The sequence below is a fragment of the Heliangelus exortis genome, chromosome 17, assembly GCF_036169615.1.
Source record: "Heliangelus exortis chromosome 17, bHelExo1.hap1, whole genome shotgun sequence".
Classification (NCBI taxonomy): Eukaryota; Metazoa; Chordata; class Aves; order Apodiformes; family Trochilidae; genus Heliangelus; species Heliangelus exortis.
In genome coordinates this window covers 8,819,975-8,847,079 of record NC_092438.1, presented here as the reverse complement: position 1 = coordinate 8,847,079, position 27,105 = coordinate 8,819,975, and the positions used below count along the sequence as shown (strand labels likewise).

Sequence of the window (27,105 nt, the reverse complement as noted above, 5' to 3'; positions counted from 1 at the left end):
CGTAGCCGCCGCCGCGCGGTCCGTTGCCATGGTTCCCGCAACCCGGAAGTGCCGGGGCCTGGGGGGTTGAGGCCCAAAGCTCAGCCCCGGCCGTCGCCCCCTGCCCCGCGGTGCCCCCCGCCTCCCTGCAGCCCCTTGAGGTCTCCCCGCCACCCTCCTGCCATGGCCCGAGATGCAGGCGAGGCGGCTGCGGAGGGGGAGCTGGTAAGGAGCGGGCGGTGGGGAGGAGGAGGAGAAGGAGGGGTGCCCGGACTTGCCTCAGCCCGGCCCCAGAAACGCTCCCGCCAGCCCGTGGGATCGGGGTGATGCGTGGAGCCCACTCGGGCTCACCAAGGCCTACGAGGTAGTGACAGGGAGAGGGGGGAGGCAGCTTCGGGGCCTCTCCAGCCCTGGCGGCTCTGGGTTGTACCCAAGGATGGTGTCGGTGTTAGCGTTCATTTCCCTCCCTCTCCAGAGCTCCATGGAGGTTTTGAGGCCCCTTGCTCGGAGCCACCATGTTCTCTGTTTTCTGTGGGAGGTGGCCTTTGTTGGGCTTTTTTGCAAGAGGACTGCGAAGGTTTCCAAGGATTTGGGTGGTTTTCTTCCTGCACATTTATATCCCGGTGAATGTTTTGTTGTTTACCATCTCCTATCGAGGCTTTCTCTGCTTCTCTGATGTGATAGAGATCTCTTAGAGTGATAAAAAGCCCTTAAAATAAGAAAAATAATCAGTGTGCTGCAAGGAACATCGCCTCAGGAAATTAAAAACTATATGGCATGGTGTGTGCAGTGTATACGAGCTTGCTGCCAGCCAGCACTAAAAGCTGTTTTATTTGCTCAGAAGCTCCTGTTCTGTGAGCCAGGGTTCTCAAAAATCTTCTCCTGCCCTGCCTCCTACAGAATCAGCATCTGTCCAGAGAATGGTGCTGCAGCTGTGAGCACCATGGGGTCAGCAGCAAGGGAAAATGTTCTTTCTGTGAGGACAGTGTGTAATCAGATCATTTAAAAGTGAAGTGGAAATTTGCTTTCTGCTGTGGGTATGCTTGCATTTGAGAAGGAGGGAAACTTGCCTACTCAATCTGAGGAAAAAATGAACCCCTTTCAATTTCTTGGTTTGGGTTTTCTTCCCTCAGTGTCATCACTTCTCCAGTTGTGTTTACTGAATATTCTCATAGCACAGCAGGGGTGGGATCAAGTGTGGAAGGGGACAGACAACCTATTTGGTGCTCTAACTCTTACTCGTGGAGAAATTAATACAGAACCAGCACTTTGGAAGATGGGACACTGAGGGTACAGCTGCTTTAATGCTGTGCACTGAAGTGTGTAAGTTGCTGGGGCTTGAGTCTGAAGTGTCTTACACTGCATCACACTGAACATTGGGGTTAGAGCACATGATGCTGGGCTTCAACACATTTGCCATCTGAATGTACTGCACCCAAACTTGATTGTGATAGGAACAGCTTTAATGGTTTTCTGGATATGTATTATAGCCACTTAGTAGCAAATGTCACAGTTAATGTCTCTCTTTCCCAGGGAGATGACAGCCTGTCTGTGATAAGCTGTGAATCTGACACAGAAATGGTGAGTTTTATTCATGGTGAATGCCTGCAGAGGCCTCCCAGCTTGTTCTTGCACACACTTCATCCTTGGGATGCCTCCTGGTCAGCGTGACACCCCTCAGAGAGGAGAGCTAACAATGTTCTTCCAATGTAGTCTGATTGAAAAAACTCCTCCTGATTCCAGATGTAATTTTGGGTTCTAAATTGCCAGCAGTGGAGGCTGACAAGGTTGTTTGGCTTCATTCTATCAAGTTACTGGTTACTGTGTAACCCTTCCCCAGAGTTTAAATGGAACTGTGGAAGTCCTGTAGGTCTGTAGAACCACTAAAGGGTTCTACAGATCAGCTCATCTTGAATTTGCTGTTAGTATTTCATACCAATGAAAAGATCTTAGTGTTCTGAGTATGAATAGTCTATTTTTTATCTGTCACATAAACCTTCAGTAGGTACCACCTTAATTCTGGTGATGGTTGCTGTGGCCAAGTCTGCATATACTTAATGCTGCTATTTTTCTTTTCTACATGGAAGATTTTGTGCTGTTAGAACAAGTGCTCTTCATACAAAAGAGAGCCTGAAGCCAATTCTGATATTATATGCTGAAATCTTTGAAGAGTTGAATATTTGAAATTAATAACAAATTCTTTTTCTCTTCCAGAAGTTAAAGAAGAAAATTTTTCACAAGCCTCCAAAGTCACCAAGTAAGTGTTCCAAATTTTGTGTTATTGAAGAACAAGATAGATTTCTGGGACACGAGAACAGAAGGAGTTACTTGCAACTACATCTTATTATTCTCTTTGGAATTATTCACTGGTGTGGGCAGAGTGGATCTGAGATATGTTCTGTATCCTGTGAAGTTAGACTTTTATAGGCCAAATATTGAAGTTTATGGGTTAGTTGTAATTCTTGGTTCTCCAGCATAAACTACTTCCTTCTCATGCTATCTCTTCTAAAGCAGTTGCATCAGACCAATTCTCTTCTTTGATTACTGCAAGAAAATGGGTAGTGGATGAGTAGGTACAGAGCTGCTCCTCTCTGTTTATCCACATATGGGTTTTTTTCCTTCATAAGACAGTTGTGTACCTATTTACTGAATGTATGTATTTACTATCCAAACTGTAAACATTTCTACATATACTGAGTCATATTATGGTCACTATGCTTCTTTCTAAGCCTGTTCATCTTTTGGAATTGGACTATTTTCTTTATCATCATTTTTTTAAGGTGCATGTCCCATTGTTCCATGTAAGCCAGTACACAGTATGCTGTTCATTTCTACTTTTCTAAGTAATAGGGCTGTGAATGCAAACCTTGCAGCCCAAAACAGAAAGAACTTTTGTGAACTTGAACTTTCATGGCAACAGTCAAATCTTGTCTTCTGTTTTAGAGTCTCCTTACAGCTCTAGCACACAACTGTATCCCAAAAAAGCTTCAGTTTGGAGAGCTCTGCAGGGAACAGGCAGTGCACGTCTTGAGAGTGCAGCTGGGAAAAACCCAAGGCAGATGTGGCTGGGATCACTGAAACAAGGTATCAGCATAGAAGCTTTATTTGCATGTGTGGATAAAATTCAGTGTTGTGGACAGCTTAAAAAATAAAATCTTAAAAAAAAGATTTGTATTTGATTATAGGCTATGTAGGAAGTCATTTCACATTTATTTGTGTGGTTGGAATTATCTGGTCTTGAGCACAGGAATTTATCGAGGGAATAATTAACAGCATCTGGACCTTTCTATGTTGCATTTTCTCAGAGTAAATCTACAAATTTAACTCACAATTATCCCTGATTTTTGCATTTTTGTTCCATTTTTGTTGGCAGGAATGAGCCATCCTCTGAAATCAGATGTTGACGTGGGGCATATGCAAACTAACATTTTTAGTAGCACTCCAGAATACTTGAAGGAAGCTCTAGGAATGAAGAAACCAAAACATTCTCGTTCTTCTAGCAATGGTAAACTATGTAATAGTGAGGTAGATTAAAGTTAATGATTTTTGTCTCTATAAATTCACAACTTGCTTAAAATCTTAGCTTTGGTAAAGCAAGAGCCCTTTCAGTTTATCCTGTATGAAAAGATATGTGTCCAAGTATGATCCATGAGATACTTTTTGAGGCTTCCAAATTGGATAAGGCAGGGGTTTCCAAAATTTTTTTTGAGCAATGAATCACTATTAGCTTTCAGAACTTTTTGCAAATTGCCATGCATTTGCAGCTGAAAACTTTGCAAATATAATATGGTTCAATGGGCCAGCTGTAGACAATTTATTGTGACTTTGCAAACATACTTTAGGAACTATTGATGGAAACCATCTGCTTGCCTGAAATTCTATGTAATTGGGTCCTTTTACTTATTCTCTAGAAAGTATTTTATCATGTCATGGTGATATTAAAATCAATTGAGTTTTATGAGAAGAACAGAATTTAAAATTTTTATCCTGCTTTTCTTAAAGGAGAACTGTAAACTTCAAAATCCCACTGTCATTTAAAATCACAGCTGGATTGTTGCTGGTAATACAGGATGTGGCAACTTTAAAAGATGATAGACTTTTAGGTATAAATAGAAAAATGTATTCTGGGCATCTTTTGGAAGTCTGTTGTAAATAAATGATTTGTTGGTTTGAGAAGATTTCAGTCTTCTGTAAAGTGTGTATCCTTCATGAGATTAATATTTTAATCTAGCACCAGAGAGGTGTAATTAGTAGAAATTTGCAGTAAAATCTGGCAAAAGTTTCATACAGGCTCCGTTTCTAAAATTAATTTACTTGCTGATATTTCTTAAAAAAAAAGCAAATGCACCCACCTAGTTTCTCATTTGGTGATGTTCTAGATATTTTCCTTTAACTGTAAGATTTCTGCTTAGTTAAAAGGGCCACTTTCAGATCTGCTTATTTTACATACTTTTTCTGTAGGCTACATTCCTGGAACTCCTGACTACAAAGAAAAAGAAGATATGTATGATGAAATTATAGAACTAAAAAAGGTACAGTCTCTCTGATACTTGCATAGAAAGTTAGTTTCTCTCCCTCTACTTCCAGATGTCCAGGCCTTGTTGGTTCAAAATCCTTTGGTTTCTACAAGTGGGATATCCACCAAATTTTTTTGCATTTGTAATGTAAGGATAAACTAAACTTGTGTCTGTTTAAGGCAATATCATTGTTCTTATGGTATGATAGATACTTCTGAGTTCTGGATGTGGAGGCCTTGAAGTATACTCAGTCCTGAACCCCACCCAGGCCTTTGCTGGATGGTGAAAAGGTTCATTGCATTTGGTTTTTGTCATTCCACCTGTTCCTTTGGGTTTTTTTAACATTATTTTCCTGCTGGTTATTACCCATTCCACTTTAACAATTTCTCAGTTGTGTTTAGCCCAGTGTATGAAAGATGGGGACTGGGCATGTTGAGCTCTTGGGGTGCCTACAGACAAATATCTTGGCTGTTGTGGATCATTTGTCTGAAGCTGACTTTCTCTTAAACCTTTTCCTTTTGCCTTTGTTCTGTCACTCCCTTACCAGTCAGCCCTGATCCAGTGTGATGGTCTCTTTTTTTTTTTTTTTTTTTTTTTTTTTTTCTCCTTTTGTTTCATTATCACTGTCATGGTTAATGACCTCAAAACATGTTTCCATGTGAAAACTCAGTGTTTCTGAAACATCCTTGTGCTTTTTCTTCCCTCTTTTAGACAATACAAGCTCAAAAAAATGAGGGGCATCGAATGAAAACGAAGCTCCGTCGACTAGAAGAAGAGAACAATAGGAAGGATAAACAGATTGAGCAGCTGTTGGATCCTTCCAGGGTGACTCTTTCTTATGGGGATAAAAGTGGGTCAAAAGAATGCTGAGCAGAGTGATTTGTCTTCTCCTGGTCTCTCTGTAGTGTATTGATGATGTGGAATCAATATGAGAGGTGGTGGGTGGGTTGGTTGGTTGGTGTGAAGGGCTTTGTTTTGTGTATCTCAGCTCACCAGTCCAGCTCAGTTCAAAGGAAGATCATGATTTCTTAAATAAATTTAACTTCTGAAGGTAAAATTAAAGTGTTATCTCTGTAGAGACCCACTTTCTGAGTATTTTTCCTAAGAGTAATAGAGGAATAGAAGTCACCACACTTGTATGGTGACTGTCCCATGACCTGAACCAGGAGGCAAAAGGTGACCCTTATTGGTAGACCCACAAGGCTCAGAGGCATTTAGGGTCATGGTTAGAACACCTGCATTTCACTAAATTCCCTGTGGTTGTCATTTTTTGTGTGCAGATCTACATCTTGTGAGGAGCATGCTAATATAAAACAATGAGCATAGGGACTTCAGAACTTGAGCTGTTGGACTGTGAAATGACTGCAGAGATGAGTGGGCTAGAAAATTCTGTGGAAAGAGCCAGCAGTAGAATAAAGTAGCAAGTTTGGTCACTTGCTTTGTCTGTCTTACATTGCAGGGCTCTGAGCTGGCACGAGCTTTGTCAGAAAAGAAGACTGATAATGGATGGGTAATATTTTCTTCCTTAACTTTGGCTTTAATTTTTCCTTCTTTCCTTTCAGCCAAGCTGAAACACTATTGATTTTTAAAAAATTTAGTAAGAATGAATAAAAAGGGAATCATGTAACCATTTTTCCTCTAGTCAGATAAAAAAACAGTAACAAAGATCTGAAATAAACATGATTTTAGGGACCCTTCTTTGTCATTGTCATGAATATCTTTAGGTTGCATTCTCCCTTTTATTTGCTACTTTGAATTTAGCAGGGTTATGGGCATAGTTTTTATTTAATGATTGCATATAAATACTGTTAAGCTGGTTATGTTACTGCAGATACAAGTTAGGAACCTGAATTTATTGGTGTTTGTCACAGAGCAGCAGACATGTGTATAATTGATTTACATAGGAATAAGTATATCTGGTTAGGTACAATTTAGAAAGACAGGGCAAAATTATGAGGAAATGCAATTAATGTGAAGGGGTGGATTATTCTAGGACTTCTGAACTCTTTGTTCTTTCTGTAGGTGGTCAGTGGGTTAAAGCAGAAGATTTTCAAGCTAGAACAAGAGTGCAAGGAGAAAGACAACACTATTAAGTATGACCTGGGGAGAGGGGGGGGCAGAGGCTTTATTGGATAAGATAATAAAGGGAACTTGAAATCCATGTTGGTTTTCATCCATATTTTTCTGTTCCTTAAAAAGTTTTAATGAACTCAGGCATCATATGGGCAATTATAAACCTCACACCCAGAAATTATGAACCAATAGGTATAGAAGTGTCTTTTATGGTATTCCTGAATTGTTTTGGTTTGGTTTTGTTTTGCATTATTCTATTTTCAGCAAATTCCAAGCTGACATGAAGACCACTGATTTGGAAGACATGAGGCTAGCTATGGAAACCTACTATGAAGAGGTACATTTGACATGTCCTTCAATGTGCATACAGGAGAGGAAGTTGTTCAGTTCTTGTGTCAAAACATAAATGAAATGTTTAAGATAAGTTTCTTAACTTATCTTCTTTCTTATAGCCCAGTGGCACCTGTCATTGAAATCAGATTTTCATAGATACACTCATAGCTCTAAATATATTGACTGAAAAACATTTTTCCTTCCATAAGTTGAGTGTGTTAGCCAAAAAGCAGAAATAAAGAAACCAATGTACATCCACGAGTGTCTAGATGAAAGCCAATATAACAATAGCCTGATTTTCAGTGGCATCATTGCCCCTGCTCCTACCCAGAGAGTCTTGTCCTGTTTTTCACCCAATGGACAAATGTGTGTCAGCTTCCACTGCAAACTCCTTCATGGAATCTGTTTCATATTTCACAGGTTCATCGTCTCCAACTCCTCCTGGCAAAATCTGAGACTATGAGGAAAAAGTATGTTTAATTCTTTTGAGGCAAATGTTTGTGTATACCTGTTTGATACATCACTCATACTGTAACTGATGGAAAACAACTGTATGGCAACAGTTTATTTTGTCATTTAAATTGCTGTATTTACATTTTTGTACTGCTTTGGTTGGCTCCACAGCCTTGACATATGTCTTAGTCATGGGTTTTTTTATTTTCTTCTAGCTAGATCATTTTATGGATATGGAAAAAATACTAGACCTATTTTAGAAGTACTTGAAATTTCTGAAAATTTCTCTGTTAAAAAAAAATAATCTATCTTCCCACATAATCACACTTATTTGGACATGACTGGTGATTGAAGCAAACTCACTAGATGTTTGGCATTTTAATCTTGAGTCAGTTCTGCCTCTTGCTCTAGGGTGTATGATGCAAAGAAAGTATTTTGGAATAAATTTTCCTGTGGTACTGAGGGAGAGATCTGCAGGTCAGGGTAGCTTTTGTGAGATGTCCATGAATGGTGGCAGTAACAGGACATGGTCAGAGAAGTTTGGACACTGGTGTCCAAGTGTGTATTTGGTGGTGAGGATAAACAGTCTGTGGAGGAAATAAAAATCAAAGAACAAGGTCAAAAGACAAAGCTTCAGTAAGAGAGAAAAGTAAAAGCTCCTATGGAAGTGAATGTTATTTAAGATAAGGGTATCAGATTCTTATGGAATAGGAAAATTTGTCACCACACCACTTCAAAATATATTTGCCCTCCTAGTGTTAAGTACAGGCAACTATCTTAATTGTGGGTGTAATTAGTTAGATTGATAGAAACATGAGAAATCTTTATGGATCATTATTCACTGTCTCTTGTGGATTGGAAACTGCTATTTACTTTGTCACTGTTTAAAAAATCCCTCTCTTAGTTCAGGCATGCAGTGATCAGCCTCTAGAGGCTGTAAGCCATCACACCTCATTTATTTACAGGTGAAAATTAATGATCAGGTCTCTTCCTTGTCCACATTTATTTATTCATAGCTTTAAAACCCAGTGGTCATGGCAGTCTGTTGTGTGACTGTCAGTCTCTTACTTGAGAGGCAGAGCACTGAAATTACACATGATGTTGAAGGTCAGGACCCTGACACATAGAAGGAGTTCTAGGAGAATGTTGCTTTCATTATGCTTCCCTGTGTTATTTCTGGCTGAAGAGAATTGCATTTAGCTCCTCTTTTTCAGTGTTAAGGCTGAAATATGATAATTTATATGTGAAGCTGTAGTATACAAGTGTAACTAGAGACTGGGCAACCCTTCAAGTCCTCAGAGTGGTCTGCAATTCTTTTGTTTAGGTTGTGATGAGCCTAAAGTGATGGCAGTCAGTGATACAGTTATGATTTTTATAATTTCTGTCACTTCTCATTTTTGGTGGTGTGCTAGGTTTTAGTTTTGGTTTGTTTTTTTTTTTTTCCTCCTGTCTATGACAGCTGTGTACATAGCCATCCATGACATCTAGACACTCTATTTGTGTGTTTTTGTGGCTTCATTTGCTTTTAATTTCCAAAAGGTAGATTAGGTAGATTAAATTCAGCTTTCCACTCTGATATGCTAATTGTAGACTGTCTCCCCCTTTACCTTGTAATTATTCCAGAAGATGGGAAGTGAGATTCCTTCACAAATTATTCTGTAATTGTCACTGGCAGTGGCATTTCTCCAAAAGCAGGTCTGTCAGTTAATTCAGACATTTGTTTCCAGAATTAATTTTTTTTCTCATAACAATAAAGAACAAGTATTTCTTGTCACTAGAAATTTGTTTTGTGAACAAACTTTACAGCTTTGCTCATCTGGAAGCTGAGGCTTCTTTCCCCTTTACTAGAACAATTAAAAAGGCAAAATGACTGTAATATATTTAAAACAGTGTTAACATGTAACAGGCTTTCCCTTTTCTGATGCCTTTTCTTCCCATCACATTGGTGTTAGCAGTATTCTTCAAATCTGTTTTCAAGTCTTTCATTGATTGAAACTCCTCTTAAATGAAGATGTTTCTCTGGGGTTTGCTGTTACAGGAATAGTTTCTTTTGCATTGGAGAAGCATACAGTTACCTGAAAATACACTTGTGTGTTGGACTTGTTTGAGTGTTATTTCATCTAGACTTCTCTTTCCCCATCTCAATCTGTTAAGTGAAAGAAAGCAATTCAGAGCACACAGGGTAGCTTTCCATGCTGAATAGTTTTTTGGAGGAGTCTCTCAATTGGCTGAAAATAAGTGTTTTTACATCAGTAGTCCACAGAGCAGTGGGTAGAGCATTTTAAGGTTGGTTAACAAAATTAGTAGAAAACCAAATAAGTAAAACTCACATAAGCACTCTTGTTTATACATTAATGAAGCAGTAGGAGAGAAAGTAAAAGCAATAAATGAATTTTCAAAGTTTCTGAGTATCTTCTTTCTTAGAGGCAAATTAAAACAATTGTGGAAGTGTTTAGCAAGATGGGCTTTGCATGGTTTCTTCCTCAAGTAAAAATGTTGAGAAACACTACTGGAGGGAACTGAGGCAATTAATTTAGATAGCTGACTTGAATAGTGAGCCTGTTTCACTGTTATTAATGATGCTTCTTTGTTCTTTGCTTTTGAGTTAATTTTCTGGTTTTGACCCTGTTTCCAAGTACAGAGGGCAGAGATACCCAAAAACGACTGAAGGCATTGAGTGCTGCTGTCCTGAGGCTATCCAGGAATATCAAGGAGTTGCAGAATGAGAATCAGAGGCTGAAAGAAGACCTAGATCAAGTACTGAGAAGTTCTTCTTCCAACAAAAGAAAAAGTATGTGCCAAAAAGTTGTGAACATGGGGCAGAAGTTTTAGGTACATTTGAAAGATGTGTTTGAGAGCAGGATCCTACAAGGGTAAAAATAAGGGAGTAATTACAAAGGTTGAGGTGTAGGAGGGGCAAAGGTTGGGATTAGAAGTTCCTTACAGGAATCTCTCTTTGGCTTCTGAATATGCTGTTCCAGTCCTGTGCTTGGTTTCCATTATTATTATCCCTGAGAATTCTGCACTGAAACTACTTGAAGATTTAACGTTTTAATGTAATAATAGAAAACTTTCAGTTGTTGAAAATTGATTAATATGAATGCTTTATATTGATTTCTGAGCTAACTGGGGTAGAAGTCAGATATTTCAATATTATTTGCATTTTTTCATTGCTGCATATTTAAAATCTGGGTTCAGAAGTCCTTAGACTGTCTTTCTACATGGGCAGAAGTTTCAAAAAGCAAGAACATTGTTGGTTCACTGATAGTTTCATATTTAAAGCATTCTTGTGTTTAGATTACAGTGAGTGGAGCAGACAGAGGCTGGTGAGGCGGATTTTAGAACTAGAAAAAGTAAGTTATCACAATCCTGTGGCCATCATACCTGTCCTCCAGCAGAAAATGCAGAACTTCTGCTTGTGGCACGCAGTCCTTTGTGCATTCTGGCTCAAATGTGTACAACTGATGTCTGTACCATGTGCTCTTCCTCCTTTTTTTTCTTGTTATACATAGATGCACATTTTAGTATTATCTTCCACTCGATCTTTTCTCGTGACCTAAATAAAATAATTTTATGTTAAATTCATTGTATCCTTTTTTCTTTTGTACTTCTTTTTGTATATTTTATCCTCTTTAGAAGGTGTGTGCCATGGAGAACACCAGGGTGTCACCAGAAGACAGTGAACCATCCCAGTTACTTGCTGTGTCCTCATCACCTTCCATAGACCCAGATCATCCAGCTTCCCACCAGACTGACCATCTGGAGGAATGTCATCACCTCCAAAGGCTGGTGAAGAAACTGAACAGTGATAGGAAGGCACTTCAGAATCTCCTACTTAATAAAGAGTAAGAGGAACTCTTGTCTCAGATGTTGTCCTTTTTGTATGTGTGAATTATTTAATTACTTCCTATCATGTTATGAACCAACGTAAGAAGTTTTTCCATGTTTTCAGCAAGCAAATGAATTTTGAAGATCCCTTTAGCTTTTATTTTAAAAGCTTCATCTTGTCCAACTAGTCTTGTAAAATCACATTGCAGGGAAAAAACATTAGCATACTTTTTTTTGTTAAACACACAGAAAATTCTCTGAAGAGTTACATGTCACTTTATTCAGCACTTATTTCAAATATTTCACTGTAAAAATTTGTTGTGTTTTTCAACATTTTGTCCTGATCTACCACTTTGTCCCTTTAAGCCTTCTGCCATGTGATGCATTGTAACTTCTTTTCTCCCCAGTAAGCAATTGATTTGCAATTTGTGTTGCTTGGACTCCTTTGGTGTGTGAGTGCATAAGGGCAGGCAGGTTAATCTGATCATGAGCAGAGATGTGCACACAGCTGTGGGTTGTGGATAAGTCACTCTTCCCCCTGCATCCCCTCACCTCTGAACAAAAATACAGTGAGAGCACCCAAAGAGGTCTTTTGCTTCTGAACAATGTGTGCTTGCAGTTTGTTTTTTTAAAACGAAAAATAGACCATTTACTTTCTTTACAAGTTTTAGAAAGCCTATTTAATTTAGAAGTTTAAATTAAAAAAAACCAAACAAACAAATGCTTTGAGTTATGAATGTCTAAAATATTGCTTAGGTTTTCTTACACCTTTGTAGATCAGACATCAAGCATTTGCTGCAGGCTAAGGCTGAAGTGGAACTGGAACTGAAGAAGTGGCAGAATAAGATGGAAGAAAAGAGTACAGAAGAGCAGAATTTAAGGTGTTGTATATTGTATTAGAACCTTTCAGAACCAAAAAAATAATTGTTAAAGTATAATTCTCTTTTGAAGTGGCTCAAAATCTATGGGAATCCATCTGAACTGCAGGGATCTGGGAATGGATTTAAACAGAACTGTTCAGAGAACTGTTACTGCATCTGAGAGGATGCAGGGAGTTACTAGGGGAAGAATTGTATAGGGTGGTTTTATAGGAAGTGGAAGACTCAAGAGTATAGTAAAATAAGAATTAAATAGTAATAAAAATTAGTAAGATAAATGGGAAAAAAAACCTTCCCTGTTGGACTTAGAGACTTATTTTTCTTTTTCTGAGAAAAACCTACAGTACTTTTACCTAAGCCTATCCTTCTATACCATTGCCAGTATATCCTTCCATTTCCTTCATGTATTATGTACCTGTTGATAATAACCCTGTACAAGGGGGGACAAAAAAGAGTTATTTCATTACTGCTGCGGAAGAAAGGTCTTTGACTGAAAATTATGAAACTATAGCAGATCTGGATGCAATAATAACGGTATCAATGGAAACACTGTAACCTTGGGACTTGTTAATTTTAACATAAGGTAGTGCTATCACAGCTTGAGAATGGATGTTACATGTCTGTTGCTGTAAGAGTAACTTCAGCCTTTAAAAAAAGAAAAGCAACCAAATCTTATGAAGCAGATTCAATATTTTCAGAACAGCAACAATGGAAAATTTCTAGCAATCAATATATTTGCTTTTCCAACCACAGTGAGGACATCCAGAATCTGACACAGAAAGTAGGGAAATTGGAGTCAAAATTGGAAGAAGAGAAGAGACAAATAGCAGAAGATACAATGGAAAAGCTTAATAAGGTACAGGCATATTTTTTGGCTGTGGGTTTGTTTTTCTTCTTTGCCATCTAACTAATATATTGCAAACTGAGCTGGTAGTTGTGTCTTTTTGGAGAGGCAGAGATGCTGAATGGTCTTTAATTCCCAACTGATGTTGTTTCAGTAATTACCATTGCAGCTTGGGGGTTTGCTTCAGCTGATGTCTTAGTGATTATCTGCCCCACCATCACATTTTCTTTTTCAGTGGAATACTGCAAAAATCCTGGGCTTCTAAATGCTTGGGGGAGTGCCCTTACTTTCTAAAGGAAAAAAAAAAGAAAACAAAACAGGAAATTTATGGTACTGCTTTTGAATTATTTTTATGCTGGTCAGGTGGTCAGTTAAGGCACATGTGCTGTCAGAAAATATTCAATAGTTTTTCTTTTTGGATGGAAGCTGGGTAGTTTTTACTGGGAGGAGGAGGTAGAGCATTAATCACAATGAAAATTGAAGGTTTTCTTAATTACACTGCTAATGAGACACCGTGTTTGACTAAAGAGTTAGGGAAGATGGCAATACAATAAAATAAACCTTTATTCCCTTAGAATTGAATTTTTTTTTAGCATTGAGGTGTTCATAACCTCTTCTTTATGGATTTTCTGGTATCTGGTAAATACAGTTGTGCTTCTGTTAACCACTAAAAATCTTAAATGGGGCTCTGTAATCAGTTGAGCATTTTTTTAAGAAATATGACTGAACCTGACACATTTGCAATCTTCCATCCCTCTGCCAAATGTTGTTGTAACTGGCCAGTAGAGATGACTGGGCACTGACAGACATCATGTTCATCTCATTTCACTAAAAACTACTTGAAAGTTATTACTGGAATTTTGATCACTTGTACTTAAAAATAAATAGACCTGACATACAGATAGTAAAAACTAGGAATAAAAATGTCCACTAGCTTAAGAGGGTGTTGGGTTTTGGTACACTATCCAATTCTTTAGATTCTTTTCTGAGTGTTATAGGCTGATAGATGCTAGATGGTGTTTTTTAAGACTCAAGTTATTTGGTATTCAAAACAGCCAACAAACAGCTCCTTTTTTTCTCTGCAGACTATATATATTCTTGGCCAGTAACCATCCATTTATTGAAATGTTCTCATTATTTGTAATTATCACTACGTTCCTACCAGTTTTTCATTTTAATAGTAGGTTGTCATTTTTAATATAAAATGATCCATTTGCTAAACTTAAGCCTGTAACTCAGTGTTTTTAGGTTATAAATAAATCCTTTTCACAGAATCAGAATTTTTTCCAGAGTCTTAGTCCTCTACTTAGAATTTTACATCAACAAATAAAATTAATCTTTTAAAACTGCAGTACACTTTTGTTTGGCAAGTGAGGTGTGACAAGTAGTGTGGGGTAATTGGGCATCAAAAGGCTAAGATGATGAGAGATGGAATCTGCAACTACACCTAAGACATAAGTGGAACAAAATATTGTTTTGTTCTTTGCTTCTTTCTTTTGGCTTTAATTAATTTCTTCAAGATATAGTGGTAAAATTATGCCAATTTACACAGAGTCTTCTTTTTTTTTTGGTGTCATATGATGGCCAACTCATCAGTAAGCTTAAGCAGATGATTATGGGGCCACAGTTGCTAGGATGAGATGTGAGAGAGCTCCCCAGTTAATTAATGCTAGTCTTTCCTGGAGAAGAATGGCAAAATTAGGTATCCTGACATCTGTTCTCTGTGTCACTAACATACAAACAACTTCTAATAACAAAGCACTGTTGGAGCTTCTATTGTTTTAGGAATGAGTAGAAAAATAAGAGTATGTATAAAGGAAAATTTTTCAATTCCCATGCTCTGCTGACAGCTAAGATGAGGACAGGAATGTGTTTTGCTGTTAGCAGTCATCTAGATGATGAGTTTGAACATGAGCTTTATTCAGAAATGAGAGTTTCCTCTTCACCATCCTTCCAGCCTCCAGGCAGGATGAATATTTAACAGCTCTGATGCTGATTTTTCTGAGTCATTTGTAACCTGTTTGCCTCACAGAATTCCAGCTTAAGTCTTTAGTTTACTAAGTTAGATTCTCCTTTGCAGTCTTCATCAGTCTGCATGGTTAAAGGCAAAGAAGATCACAGGAAGGAACAAGCAGCCAAAATCATCCAGAGACAGTGGAGGATATACCAAAACAAGGTGAGATTCTCCCATCAGGGAGCAGTGAGGATGTCCCCCTCTGAATCTTGCTCTTGTTTTAGCATCTGCACCTTCAGTGCTTCCTAGTACCATTCTTTACCTCCATCTTCTCTTCCACTGCTTTTTTCAAGCCCTCTCTGCTGCTTTTTTTGCCTTTGCTCCCTAGAATCCTGTTGTTTCTGCTGTGAGATATCCAGAAACTGGATATCCAGAAACCAGGTAAATTGCCCTTGAAGGAAACTTCCAAACAGTACAAGAGGTTTTGTGAACTGAGTTACACTCAACTAGGACAAAATTATCTAGGAAAAAAAAGCATGGACCTTAAATTTTATTATACAGGCAACAAAGTAATGTTGTCTTTTCCATGTACAAGACATGTTATGAAGTGGGCCTTTTAAATTCTTTGTAAGAAACTAAGGACAACAGAACTAACCACACATCTTTCAAAGACAAAAAGCTTTTTGGTTTTTTTTCCTGCAGTTTGGGTTTTCAGGGGGAGGTGGAACAGGTATTTCTGAGAGTTTTAATTGTTGGTGAAAACTTGGATAATCTTTGTCAAATTAAACTTGTACTTATTTATGGCCTTAACTAAAGCATTTTTCATTTCAGAAAGAAGAAATTGCTCTGGATGAGGTGAGTGTGTTTGTGACACCCAATGAAACAGTAAAACAATTTTAATTTGTAGCAAAGCACAAACAAATAACTTTTTTTATATTTAAAGAGGTTTTATTGTAATAACTGTAACTACTGTACCAAAATGATGTTTGTTGTTCAGGCCAGCTGATGATCTACCCTCTGACATCCTGGGGTTTTTTTGATACATCTTGTCAAAGCCTGGTCTTTGGTCTCAAATTTTCTGTGCTTTGTACCTTTTGCAAGATAAATGTTCATGAAAATATTGAACAAAATTTGATACAAATGCATGGAAGTTTTTCTATATTAGATAATTTTAATAATGCTTTTATTTTCACTACAATGAGTCTTAAAGATTTGAAATAGGAAGTTAAAGGTTTTGCTAAGAAGAAATATTTCAGAGTATTATGAAGAAATAGACTTTGACAAACTTGTCACTTTCTGATAAATGTTTTGCACAAAGGTTTTGATTAAACCCTTTTTTTTCAAATAGCACAATGTAGCATCCTACATTCCTTTCTTCCAGAACATTAAAAATCCTACTTTCAGAAATTAGAATGAATTCTATCCATGAGATACAAACATACTGGTTTATATCCAGATGCTTTTTGTTGATTAAAATCCAGTAAAATCTGAGTAGAGAGAAAAGACTCATGTTCAGCAAAATTATCACAGTGGTCTGACAGATTTGGCTGGTGTTGGCACCTAGGACTTGGCTGCATGAATGCTTCCCAGACTGAATTTAAACCATGGATGTGTGTGTCTCTGTGTTGGTACAGCCTGGGCATTCTCTGGATGGAAGCAGAGCACCTGTGAAGTAACGGGGACATCTCTGTATCACTTAAAGATCAGAAAATGTCAAGACATCAAAGAGTGTCCATTGCACGGGCAAAAGTTATTCTCCCCATGTGCCTCTCCCCTCTGGACATTCTGTTTTAATTTATAGTTGCCATCTCAGAAGGGAGCTAACATCTTATTTTTTTCCATGCTAGGCAGTTGTTATGCTTCAGGCAGCTTTCAGAGGACATTTAGCTCGACAGAAGCTGTTACTGAGTAACAGGAGGCATGACACAAAATCTCACAACAAGGTAATTGTTAGGGCTACTGGGTTCCCAGGCATCCTGTTATGTTTAGTTTACTGTGTAAAGTGCTGAACTTCCAGACTTAATTCTCTGAATCACCTGGTGATGTTTCTTCAATGTAAAGGTTTGGCAGCACCACTGTAATTCCTGAGGGATATTGAGTTCATTCCTTAGCCTTCCTTTCCATCTTCTGTAGTTCTATAGCTTCTTTGCCTTGTGGACAGTAACCACATCTTTTTTTTCTGTTCTCCTGTCAGCTAATAACATACCCTTTAACTCTTTAGTTCAGACTGCTATGAAAAACTTTACTTGCTCTCAAATATTCACTGAATCATTGTAGTGATAGACAAACTTTTGTCATTCAAGTTCAGGAATAAAAATCTGGAAAGCATCTTTGATTGCATTAAAAAATAATGGAGTCTAACGTGGTGTGCTCAACCAAAGACTTGTAGTGTCCTCTGTCACATCAGTCTCCCTCCAGCTGGCATTTGATATTTCTGGACATCCTTTGGAGCTTTAGCAGGCCAAAGTTAACTTGTTCATCTCGTTGCACTTTACATACATTTTTACTTCAGTGATCCAGCCTATTGTAATAGGATGAAATACTTTTGTTTGGTACAAGCAGGAGCTATACCCATCATGAAGGTTGCCTTACAGCTTCAACTTCAAAAGGTTTCATTCCTGGAAAATAAATGAACATTCCTTGCATGTGTCTGCCCTTTGATTAATTAAATACAGATGCTTCAAAGCTTGCATGGTAATGGGATTTGCACTTCCTGCTGAATTAGTCTTATGGCACCTTAAAGATGGCAGACCAAAAGATGGGGATATTTGCTACCACTTTCACAGCCAGGAGTAAAATTGTGAAAGTTTCTCTCAAGCTTCTGTGTAATCTCTTAAAGGTCAGTTTTCTTTAATCTGATTGCTTTTCAGATCTCCTGCATGTCTCCTGTGTCAAACTCCTTGAGCTTATCTTCTGATTGTAAGGAGAAAGATGAGATAGTGACATTTATCCAGTCCATTTTCCGGGCTCACTTAGCACGCACAGTACCACTTGAGGAGAGGTAAGTGGAAAAAAAAAGATATTTCTGCAACATGCAGTAGCACAATTGTTTTTGTTACAGGAGAGAGGTCATATCTTATAGAATGTGGGTTCCTTGGCAGAGGAGAACAAGGGAGAGTTTGCTTGTGAGAAAATACAAAGGTTATGCAACTGAAGAGGTTTCTTGTTGCAGCAACACTCTTCCCATATCCTGTTCCACGTCCTTTTTCATAGCAGTGAGGAAAAGTAAAGTAAAATAATTCCTCTTTAGGAAAGAAAAAGAAAACATTACAGTTGCTATTGAACTGCTAGTACACTCACTTAATGTGAGTGAATCTGAAGCCCTAATATGTAAAATTAAGGGTTCTATGGAGGAGGAACAGGGAAGAGCTAGAATACCATCTGGTATACAGTCTATACAGTCTGAGTGAGTTAGCTCAATAAGTACACAGCAGTTTGCTTGCTGCTTAGGTTTGTGGTGGTTCTGTCTTGAAAAATACTTCCTTTCTCTGTGGGACTTACTGCTCCAAAAGTCTTTAATATTGGCTGCTATGGTTACAAGGAGAGTTCCATACCTGTCACCTCACTTCAGTGTCTTGAGTTCAATTCTGCAGGTGACAATCTTATGTCACGTGGAAACATAAGAAACTTTTCTGCAAACCCTCTGAAGACAAACTGCAGTTCCTCTTCTGTGCCTCATGCTGTGCAGTCTGTCTTTTTGCAGGCCCTCTGTGTCCAGTGCACCAAGTGAGAAAGCAGATTCTGCAGTTTACATTACAGAAAAGAAACCAGTCCCAGCAGCACTCCAGAGACCTTCTTCAACCTTCACATCATCTCCTCCTGGTAATCTCATTTTATTCTGTGCTCAAAAGTGTATGAGTTTTGAGTGGGTGCACACACAATTTTATGAAGAACATCTGCACATGCACACAGATGTGCAAATGCATACTCATGCTCTGTGTGTGTCTTCTTTTAATTTGATGACACGTTGCTTTTACTGGCAAGTGCAGTCTCTTACATCAAAAAATAAAAGCCTTAACACTATCAGTACCAGTTTCCCCTCTATCACAACTGTGGTTTGGAAGGTCTCCCTCTAGGGGCAGTGGTAACTACTCAAGGCCATGATATTCCCCTGTGTTGCTCTCTGCTTCCTTTTCAATCCTCCCCAGCCCTGTGGCTGCAGTGTGGTACTTTCCACTATGTTTTGGGCCTGAAGCCATAGACAAGCTGAGAACATTTTCACCATCCTGACTTAGTTTCTGAAAGGGGACAGACATCTGGTAAAAAGAAACATTCTAGTCAGCCATGTGTGTTTAGTCACGTTTTTCAGCAGTCTTCAGTTGCTGCAAGTAAAGAGAAAATTAAGTCCTGGCTAACTTTGCCAACTAGTACTACTATACTGCAAACTGGGAAAATGTCTGTCTTTTTAATGGCTTTTAAGCCATTTGGTTTCCTTCTTGAATTCTTCATTGCTGCTTGTAAGAAGATGGAGTTAAAGCCAAAGAGGCTTTTAAGAGGATGTTAGAAGTACAGAATAGGAAAGGCAAACCAATGATGCAGATAAGACAGCCTTAGACATGCAGCTTCAAAGGAGTTAAAAACAAATTGAGAAAGTTGGTTCTATCCAGAGTGGGATATTTTAGGCTTTTATGGACCAGCTAGAGAAAAAAGAGCAAATTTGAGAGTGGCCTCAGAAACACTGACTTGTTTTTTTGTCAGTGAAAAGCTGACAGTCCCTGTAGATTTGCTCAGAAACAGAGCATGCTGTAAGCAGCTGAGGCTGCTTCTCTGAGATATGAGATGGGGAGCAAGCCAGATTTGCAAGGGTTGTGAATTCAAGTTACCCTTCAGTGAAGGAAAATTTGTTGAAGAAACTTTACTGTATTCCATATTCAGTAGCACATTCTGCTTTGTGAGGGAGTAGGTATTGCTTGCTTCTGAGTTAGTGTTTTCAGTGACTTTGGTTGACTAGTGACAGTACCCCAAAAATCATGCTGCTGCATCCTGTTTTGCCTGGGCTCTTCTGCAGTAGTCATTCTTGGTATGCTTAGTCCAAACCCAGAGTAAGGCAGTTGTGAAATTCTACTTAGAGAGAAAGAAGCACTGTTTAAGAAAATGCTTTATGCTTCTCAAGAAGTGCTTCTGGAGCCCAAAGAAGTGTGGATGATGAAGCTAGTTTGGTAAATGCAATAGTATGAATACTAATAGAGCAGTCACTGTCTAGTTATGGAGTCTTCAAAGTGAACTTTTCTTGTGCTTCTGTAGTTGCACAACTGCTGGAAAAAGACTGTCCTGTCCTGAACAGCTCTGTGAAGTCTTAGCTCTTGGTGCATTGAAAGGTTTAACCAAACTCTCCCAAGAGACAAATTGGGAAAACCTACAGAAGGAAGAAGACCATGCTGGTATAATGAAGAAATCTGACTCCTTGGCAATCTGTTTGGTTATAGTAGGTTTTTTGCCATTTGAATTCATGTAGCTTAAATAGGTTGAAAAAAAGTTTGAAGTTAACTGAAAATCCAGCATCTGTTGTGCCTGGGCTCATGGCTGAGGTAAAAATCCACTAGCAAAATTGTTTTTGAATGTAATAAGTTTCATTGGTCATCCTGCAGCTTGAGAAGTACATGAGACAGGGAGCTTGTTTAACAGCTGCATGATTTAAAGCAATCAGATTCCTTTAGCTTTAAATCATGCAGCTGTTGAACAAGCTCTTGCTTTATATGTCCCAAGTCCAAACTTGCATTTTGTGACCTCTAGATCTTGCAGTGATACTAAACTTTCAGAGAAAGAATATGTTGCAATAAGTCACTTAATTTCACTGGCCTTTTGGCATTATTTTGAGAGGAACAGTAAAAATAGAAATGTGTTTTAAAAACCCTTATGTATATGCTAGAATAAGTTATTTTTTTTTTCTTTAGGTTAGAGATCTCTTGTGTTTCTAGGAAAAAAATGTTACAAAAGTGGTGTAGCATTCAGTGCTGCTCTGCTTGTCTTTGAAATGTGGGCAGTACTTGGAGGTTTGTAAAGCCAATTCTGCTGCTTCCCATGAAATGGAACAGATAATAACAATTCACTCTGTGAAACTCAGCATTTTGTTTCCTTCTGTCAGAGGAGTGGCAGGAAGGAAGATTATGTTCTGTACATACACCCCAATCCTGAATAAAGGCAACATTTCTCTCTGCTTATCAGTAGCCACTCTGGATAAAACTGTTAAATTATTCTGAGGCTGTTTTGAAATCATTTACATACAACCCTGAAGTTTAATAAGTGCTTACCCCTTCACAAGCACAAAGATGAAATTGTCACTCTGAAGTATATTAAACTGAAGATGAGGACAAGAAAATCTCAGACATCAAAAGCAGAATATAATCAAGAGTGATTTGGATAATATTAAATAATTTCATATATAATATCTATTTATGGTTGTGTTTTCTGGTTACTATACCTGAAAAGTTATGGTACCTAGATATAATACCATACTTCTGGAAGTTCTCTTTCCTCTTCCTTATCTCCAGTAATACTGCCTCATAAATTTTCCTGAAAAACTCTTCCATTGCTTGTTGTCTGATGCAGAGGAGTATTTTACTTAACTAGAAAGTCATGTGTTTCTCTGCTTCTGTAGGCTGAGGTTGATGTCATGGCCTCCCTGCATTCCTCCCTTCCATTCACAGGCTCTCTGTCTGTCACTCTTTTTCTATTTCTGGGCTGGTTGTGGTCCCCTTTCTTTATTCCACATTCCAGTTGCTGTGTATGCCTCCTCTTCCATACCAGAAAGGTTTTTTTCCTGTGGCAGGAACCACTTATTCAAGTATGAGACTCATGGCATGTCTGTTCTTTTCCCCAATTCACATTTTCCTTGTTCCCTCTGTTTTCCCTTCCATTTCAGTGTCAAAATCAGTGCATGGCTTCTAACTTGTTTGCTTCCTTTTCCTACCACAGGTTTTCCTGATTTTTCTTCTTCTCTGGGAGACAGTGTTTTCTGGAAAAACTGGAAAATCAGTGAAGCTGAAGGGAGAATATTGTGCTAAAAGTATTGACAGCTGAGAGGACAGGTGTTAATAACTGTCATAATTCAGTTCATAGAGCTCCTGCAGAGGGGACACAAGCTGGTTCTGCTTATCAGAGGGTGATGTTGGGGGCCTTGTACATATCCATTTTATCCCTCTGGTTTTCCAGTGTTTGCTGGAATCATTAGGGTTCTGTTTGTTCATGCCCTGAACATTTCTTCCAGTGTTGGAATCAATGAGATGCATCAACTGATGAGATGAAATCAACCATGTATCCAGGCAAACAGGAAAGAAGCAAAAGGAAAAAAAAAAAAAAGAAAACGAAACCATTTTTATTGTCATTAAGCAAGGTAGTACAGCATATGAGCAATATTTTTGTTATTTTAGAAATACAAGAATGAAAGACAGTCATTGACAGCTTTCATGCTTTTTTTTCCTCACAGATTTGCATTTCCTCTATAACTGCCTGAAGCTCTCATTATGACCTTTCTGCTTAGCTTAAGCTTAATTGGGTCGATTTTTCCTTTTTCTGGCCATCTAATCAATATTTACTTTTATGACCTGAGATGGCTTCAGTATGGAATTGCTTTGTGGTGTGTAACCACTTGCAAAGATTTAAAGACAATAAGACAAATCATGCATGGTCAGTATGTCAACTCAACACTTGCCATGCATGTTCTTTCATTAAAGAGGAACAGGAATAGTTATATGCAGAAAAAGATAGATCAGAGTTCTTTATAACTCTAGGTAGTTCTGGAAATTGAGTGGCTCAGGGAATTTTCCACTTCCCACAAGGGTTTGGTTTTGTCAGTGTTTATTGATGACCTTGTTTCCTTTGTAATTATTGCAGCCAGGTCCTCTGAGAAGCAATCCCAGCCTCCTCTCCCTCAATCTGTGGATGAAGCTCACTCAGATGATTCAGATGATATTGTCATTGTCTCTCCATTGCTGCAGATGAAGAAAAACTACACCCACTTTTAAGTTTTGGTAACAGGCTCTGGTTCTCTTGAATTATTCAATTGACAGAACTATTTCTACCAACATACAGCACATCAAAGATGAAAGAAGGGGGAATATTATCTCTTCTAAAGACTTTATGTGGACTTTATGGCTAAAAGGCACTGACTGTTAGCTTTATCCACGTTGCATGCTGAGAGTTTGGATTTAAAACCTAAAACAAAACACTTCAATATTTTGTCTCACAATGAACATTATAAATTCAATTGCCAAATTTAAATGAAAGCAATAAATCCTTATGCTATTTCATACCAAAGGTCTGTTTCAGGTAGATTAAAATAATTCATTTAATCAGAAAGTGGTTAGTGGCATGGCTCCTATTTTCATCTTGTGTATGTGAAGGGGAACAGCTTGTATTTGTTACCAGGTCCTCTCTATTTAAAAATTTTACTCTGATATATTTCAGTATCTTTTTTGTTTATTTTTATACTGAATATTTACAGTCTGTGCAGACCTTGTAAAGGCTTTTAGAAAGCCATTTCTTTGTCATAAGGCTATTCTAGGCCTACTGTATCAGCAGGGTTTTCTTATTTATTGCCTTTTCCAAGTGTGTTTGCTATATGTGTAGCACTATTTTCTATTTGAAATGTCCAGTCACATAATCAGTTTTTTATGTTTATCAGAGAAGGTGCATAACAGCAGGAGTGTTCTGTGGAAGATATCCTTGTGACTGCTTTTTCTGCTTCTGTAAATATTGAGTGGATTACACAGGGTCATCTCTAATATGGGAAAATATTTGACAAAGGTGGTAAGTTGCTTCATGTCCTCTTTTAGTTTATGTCCCTTGAAACATGTCCTGTGTCACTAAAACTTTTACCTAAGTTGCTCACACACAGAGCACCAAGGGGTTTTAAGTCTAACATTGCTTTGCTGCTGCTCTCTTCTTAGTACTACCTTTACTGGTGCATATTTTTATATATATATATATATATATATATATAAATATAAATATACTGTGAGTGCCCAGTAAATCCAGTCCCAGGCTGGGAGAGGGGTGACAATATGCAGCCATCCTCTGCCATTAGGGAAAGAGCATTTCAGGTTGTCTGCCTGAAAGCATCAGCACTCTCTGCTCTGTTCTGAGAGACATGAGTTGGGACAAGCATAAGATACAAAACCTCACCTGTGCAATTTTGTTTAGGACTGGAAATGCTAAGGTGGATCACAATAGAAATTAAACCTGCATCCAGAAATAACACTGTTTGAGAATATTGTTGGCCATGGAAGGACCAAACACATAATGGGCTGTGGGGAATATGGTCAGAGGGATCTTTCCAGATGACTGTATCCTTTCTTGGCTAGAAGGAGATGATGCCAACATCCCTCATAAGCATTACAATGTGTGTGAGGCTTTTTTGAGGTGAACTAGATAAATGATATGATATTTACTGGAAGGAGAATTTAATTTTACAAACACACAGTGACATTTTTGAGGAGACCATAACGGTTTCTTTTTCATCAAGCAGTAATAAAGACTCCTGTAAACAGAAAGCACACTTTTAAATATAAGATTTTTATCAGCTATTCCCTCTTCTTTTTTAAATTAAAAATCAGTCACCACTCTTTCACAGAATACTAATAAGTGAGAGCTGTCTCAGTTCTCTGATTTCAATGAAGCACTATCTGAAGCTTATCACAGTTCATGCCAGTACTTGCAGCCAAAGAGGAAACTGGATGGCTGCAGCACAATGCAGCTGATTTCATTTAATCCCATCAGTGGAAATGCTGCTTGTGCTATTTCCAATGGCAGTTTTGGGAGCTTTCCATACCCAAAGCAGCCTGAAGAATGTCATTTACTCTCCCATTGGGTAAATTTTTCCTGCTGGTGTTTTAGTCACATGACTGTCATCTGCAGAGAGGATTACAAGATATAGAAAATAAAAGAATAAAAGGGATATAACACTTTTGGCAGAAGCTGAGACCTGTTTCCCTCTTTTTTTCTGGAAGTCATGTTATGGAAAAGAGTCACTTTGCTAAATAGAAGCAGAGCTATACTGGGTTGCTTATGTCTAACATTTCAGGTCTGTAACTGTGACTGTCACAGATACCTCCAGAGAGTAACCAGAGCTGAGGACTCTTGACACATTAAGGGGGGAGTGTAGCATGTCAGGATCAAGACTGATAGACCTACATAGCTCTTACCCTATAGGGAAATACTTAGACAGCAAATATAATGAAAATGACATTCTTTTCCTGTGCTGTAAGGACCAAGACAGCAGACTCAAGTTTCACAGAGTATGACTACCAGTAGTGATGTCAATAGACAAGTTCTGGCTGAAAGAGAAGTTAGGATCTTGGTATGACCCAAAGGCACAGACAGAAATCAGAGTGAAAAAGAGCAAATGTTTTCTGGGATGAATGAAAACATGTCTGGAGCTTCCTGAATTTGAGTCTGCTATCTCCTAACCATCAAAAATCATACTTAAATCTCAGTTTGGAAGATACTGTATGCTCACTGCACATCAAAAGTTGAGTACAGTAGGAAAAGAAACCTCTGTGATATTAGTAGCCTTTAATGTTTTGCTGTATGCTGTAATGTGTTGAAAGGAGGAGTGATTGACAGCAGGTTTCATTCTGTGGCTTCAAGCTGAAGGCCAGCACCTGTAAATCTGGGCAGTGTAGAACAATGAATGAAGAAAAAGTTAATTTTTTTATAAATGGCATTTTTCCTTAAGAGGGAGCTGAGGACAGTAAAAGTGATGTAGCCCAATGCATAGATACTCAGTTCCAGAAAAAATAAATCATCTGTAAAAGACGCTGGTGACCTTGTGGGGGCGTCAAAGTAAAATTAAACTCCACTGGAAGCTGTGTAACCCGACAGCACTCTTTCCATTCCACTGATACAGGGTAACATTGCCTGCCTGAAACCATTTGCAATTCACAGTAGTGTTTAGTTAGGGATCCTGTGTGAAGGGAGAGGTCTGAGTTTCATAGGATGTTATCTCTCCTCATCTCTTTTTGCCCTGAAGTGCCTATGCCTATAAATCTTTACTGAGGCATCAGGACCTGAAAACTGTGTTGCTTTCTGCATAGCTATAAAAATCATCTTGACACCAGCAACATTTAACATAGTCAAAATGGAAAAGGATTAATCTTGGCATATGAAAGCACCATTAATTTTTATGATATTTTTTAATATGTAGAATTGCATAAGTGTTTTTTATCTAATTTATTTTGGGACCTTTTAAAAACTAAAGTGATTGCAATGTATTTTCTTCTGATTGTTGAACTTTCAAATTTCAACTTCAAATAAAGTTAAAGTTTGTAAATTAATTGTTCCTGCATTCCTGCTGCAGTTGCTGTATTTGCATTGCTCCTCTGGTGCTGTGTGCTCCTCTTGTTTTCACTTTGCACCTAGGCTGACCTCTTACCTCCAACTGCTTTCCTGAGCTGGTAGTAACAAGATAACTCCTAAACATGTAGGGTGTGAAATTTCTCTAGTACAGAGTCAAGATTTTCTGATTGGGAACTAACTGGTTTTGACCACAGCCCAGTGGAACTGGAAGAGGTGATGGGCTTTTGCTTTCAGTCATAGCTTCTGGGGCTTTATTCAGAAAATAAATTCTGTCATGCAGTTCTATAACTGAAAGCCATGCCCTTGCCTCAAACATACCTGGGGTTGTGCAGAGTACAGCAAGTTTCATTTATGCCTTTTCATCTATTGTTGTGCTTCTTGCTTGGTGGTTGCAGCAGTCATGCTCATCACTTCCCAGACCAGTGAAATTCATTGTAAAAGCTTCATTGTGGTGACCATTCATGCCTGAATATATTGTTGATGGATACTTCTCAGAAACCCTTTGTAGGAGGGATGGAGAACAGATAACCACTCTTTGGACTTCCTTTGGCCACAGAGCAATCCCTGTGCTAGGCTCTTTTATTGCTTTAGACATGCAAAGGGCTGGATGAAACTGGTCTGCTATCAGTTGGGGGGAGAATAGGAGATTACAGGGTTCCAAGGCCTCTCTAGTGAATTTATAATTTAGCTCCCTACCCTGCTTATTGCTGCTGTTTGTGAAGCTCTAGTGGAAGGAGCTCGGATGTGTACATTCCTTTCCAGCTTCTCTGAAAAAGCCTTCAGGTCCTTCAGGAAAACAATTATGCTGTTTAATTAAGGTAAAAGACCCTGCTACCTGCTTTGAAGACATGGGAATCCTGTAGTCATCTTCCTATCAAGCAGAGTTCTTGTTGTGGGACTAAACCAGCTGTAAGAGTACAAGATTCAAGCAAACAATCTGTGTTTCCTGAA

General features: G+C 38.4%; 1 protein-coding gene across 14 annotated transcripts; it reads left to right on the top strand.

Annotated features, from left to right (window-relative positions):
- The first annotated feature begins 30 nt into the window (after positions 1-30).
- On the top strand, positions 31-26,132 carry IQCE (IQ motif containing E). Of its 14 annotated transcripts, none has more exons than XM_071761492.1 (22): positions 31-204; positions 1,513-1,560; positions 2,197-2,236; positions 2,923-3,063; positions 3,353-3,484; positions 4,441-4,511; positions 5,208-5,321; positions 5,956-6,006; positions 6,519-6,589; positions 6,834-6,906; positions 7,323-7,372; positions 9,992-10,146; positions 10,653-10,708; positions 10,992-11,200; positions 11,960-12,064; positions 12,815-12,917; positions 14,986-15,081; positions 15,691-15,714; positions 16,707-16,802; positions 17,730-17,860; positions 18,548-18,681; positions 22,693-26,132. In XM_071761492.1, the coding sequence occupies exons 1-22, from the start codon at positions 163-165 to the stop codon at positions 22,821-22,823; spliced, it is 2,073 nt and encodes a 690-aa protein (XP_071617593.1). In that variant the 5' UTR covers positions 31-162; the 3' UTR covers positions 22,824-26,132. The 14 variants fall into 14 exon arrangements, with proteins under 14 accessions (XP_071617593.1, XP_071617592.1, XP_071617594.1 ...); XM_071761491.1 differs by having other exon boundaries at positions 32-204; positions 2,194-2,236; XM_071761493.1 differs by having other exon boundaries at positions 33-204; positions 2,194-2,236; positions 18,563-18,681.
- The last annotated feature ends 973 nt before the right edge of the window (positions 26,133-27,105 follow it).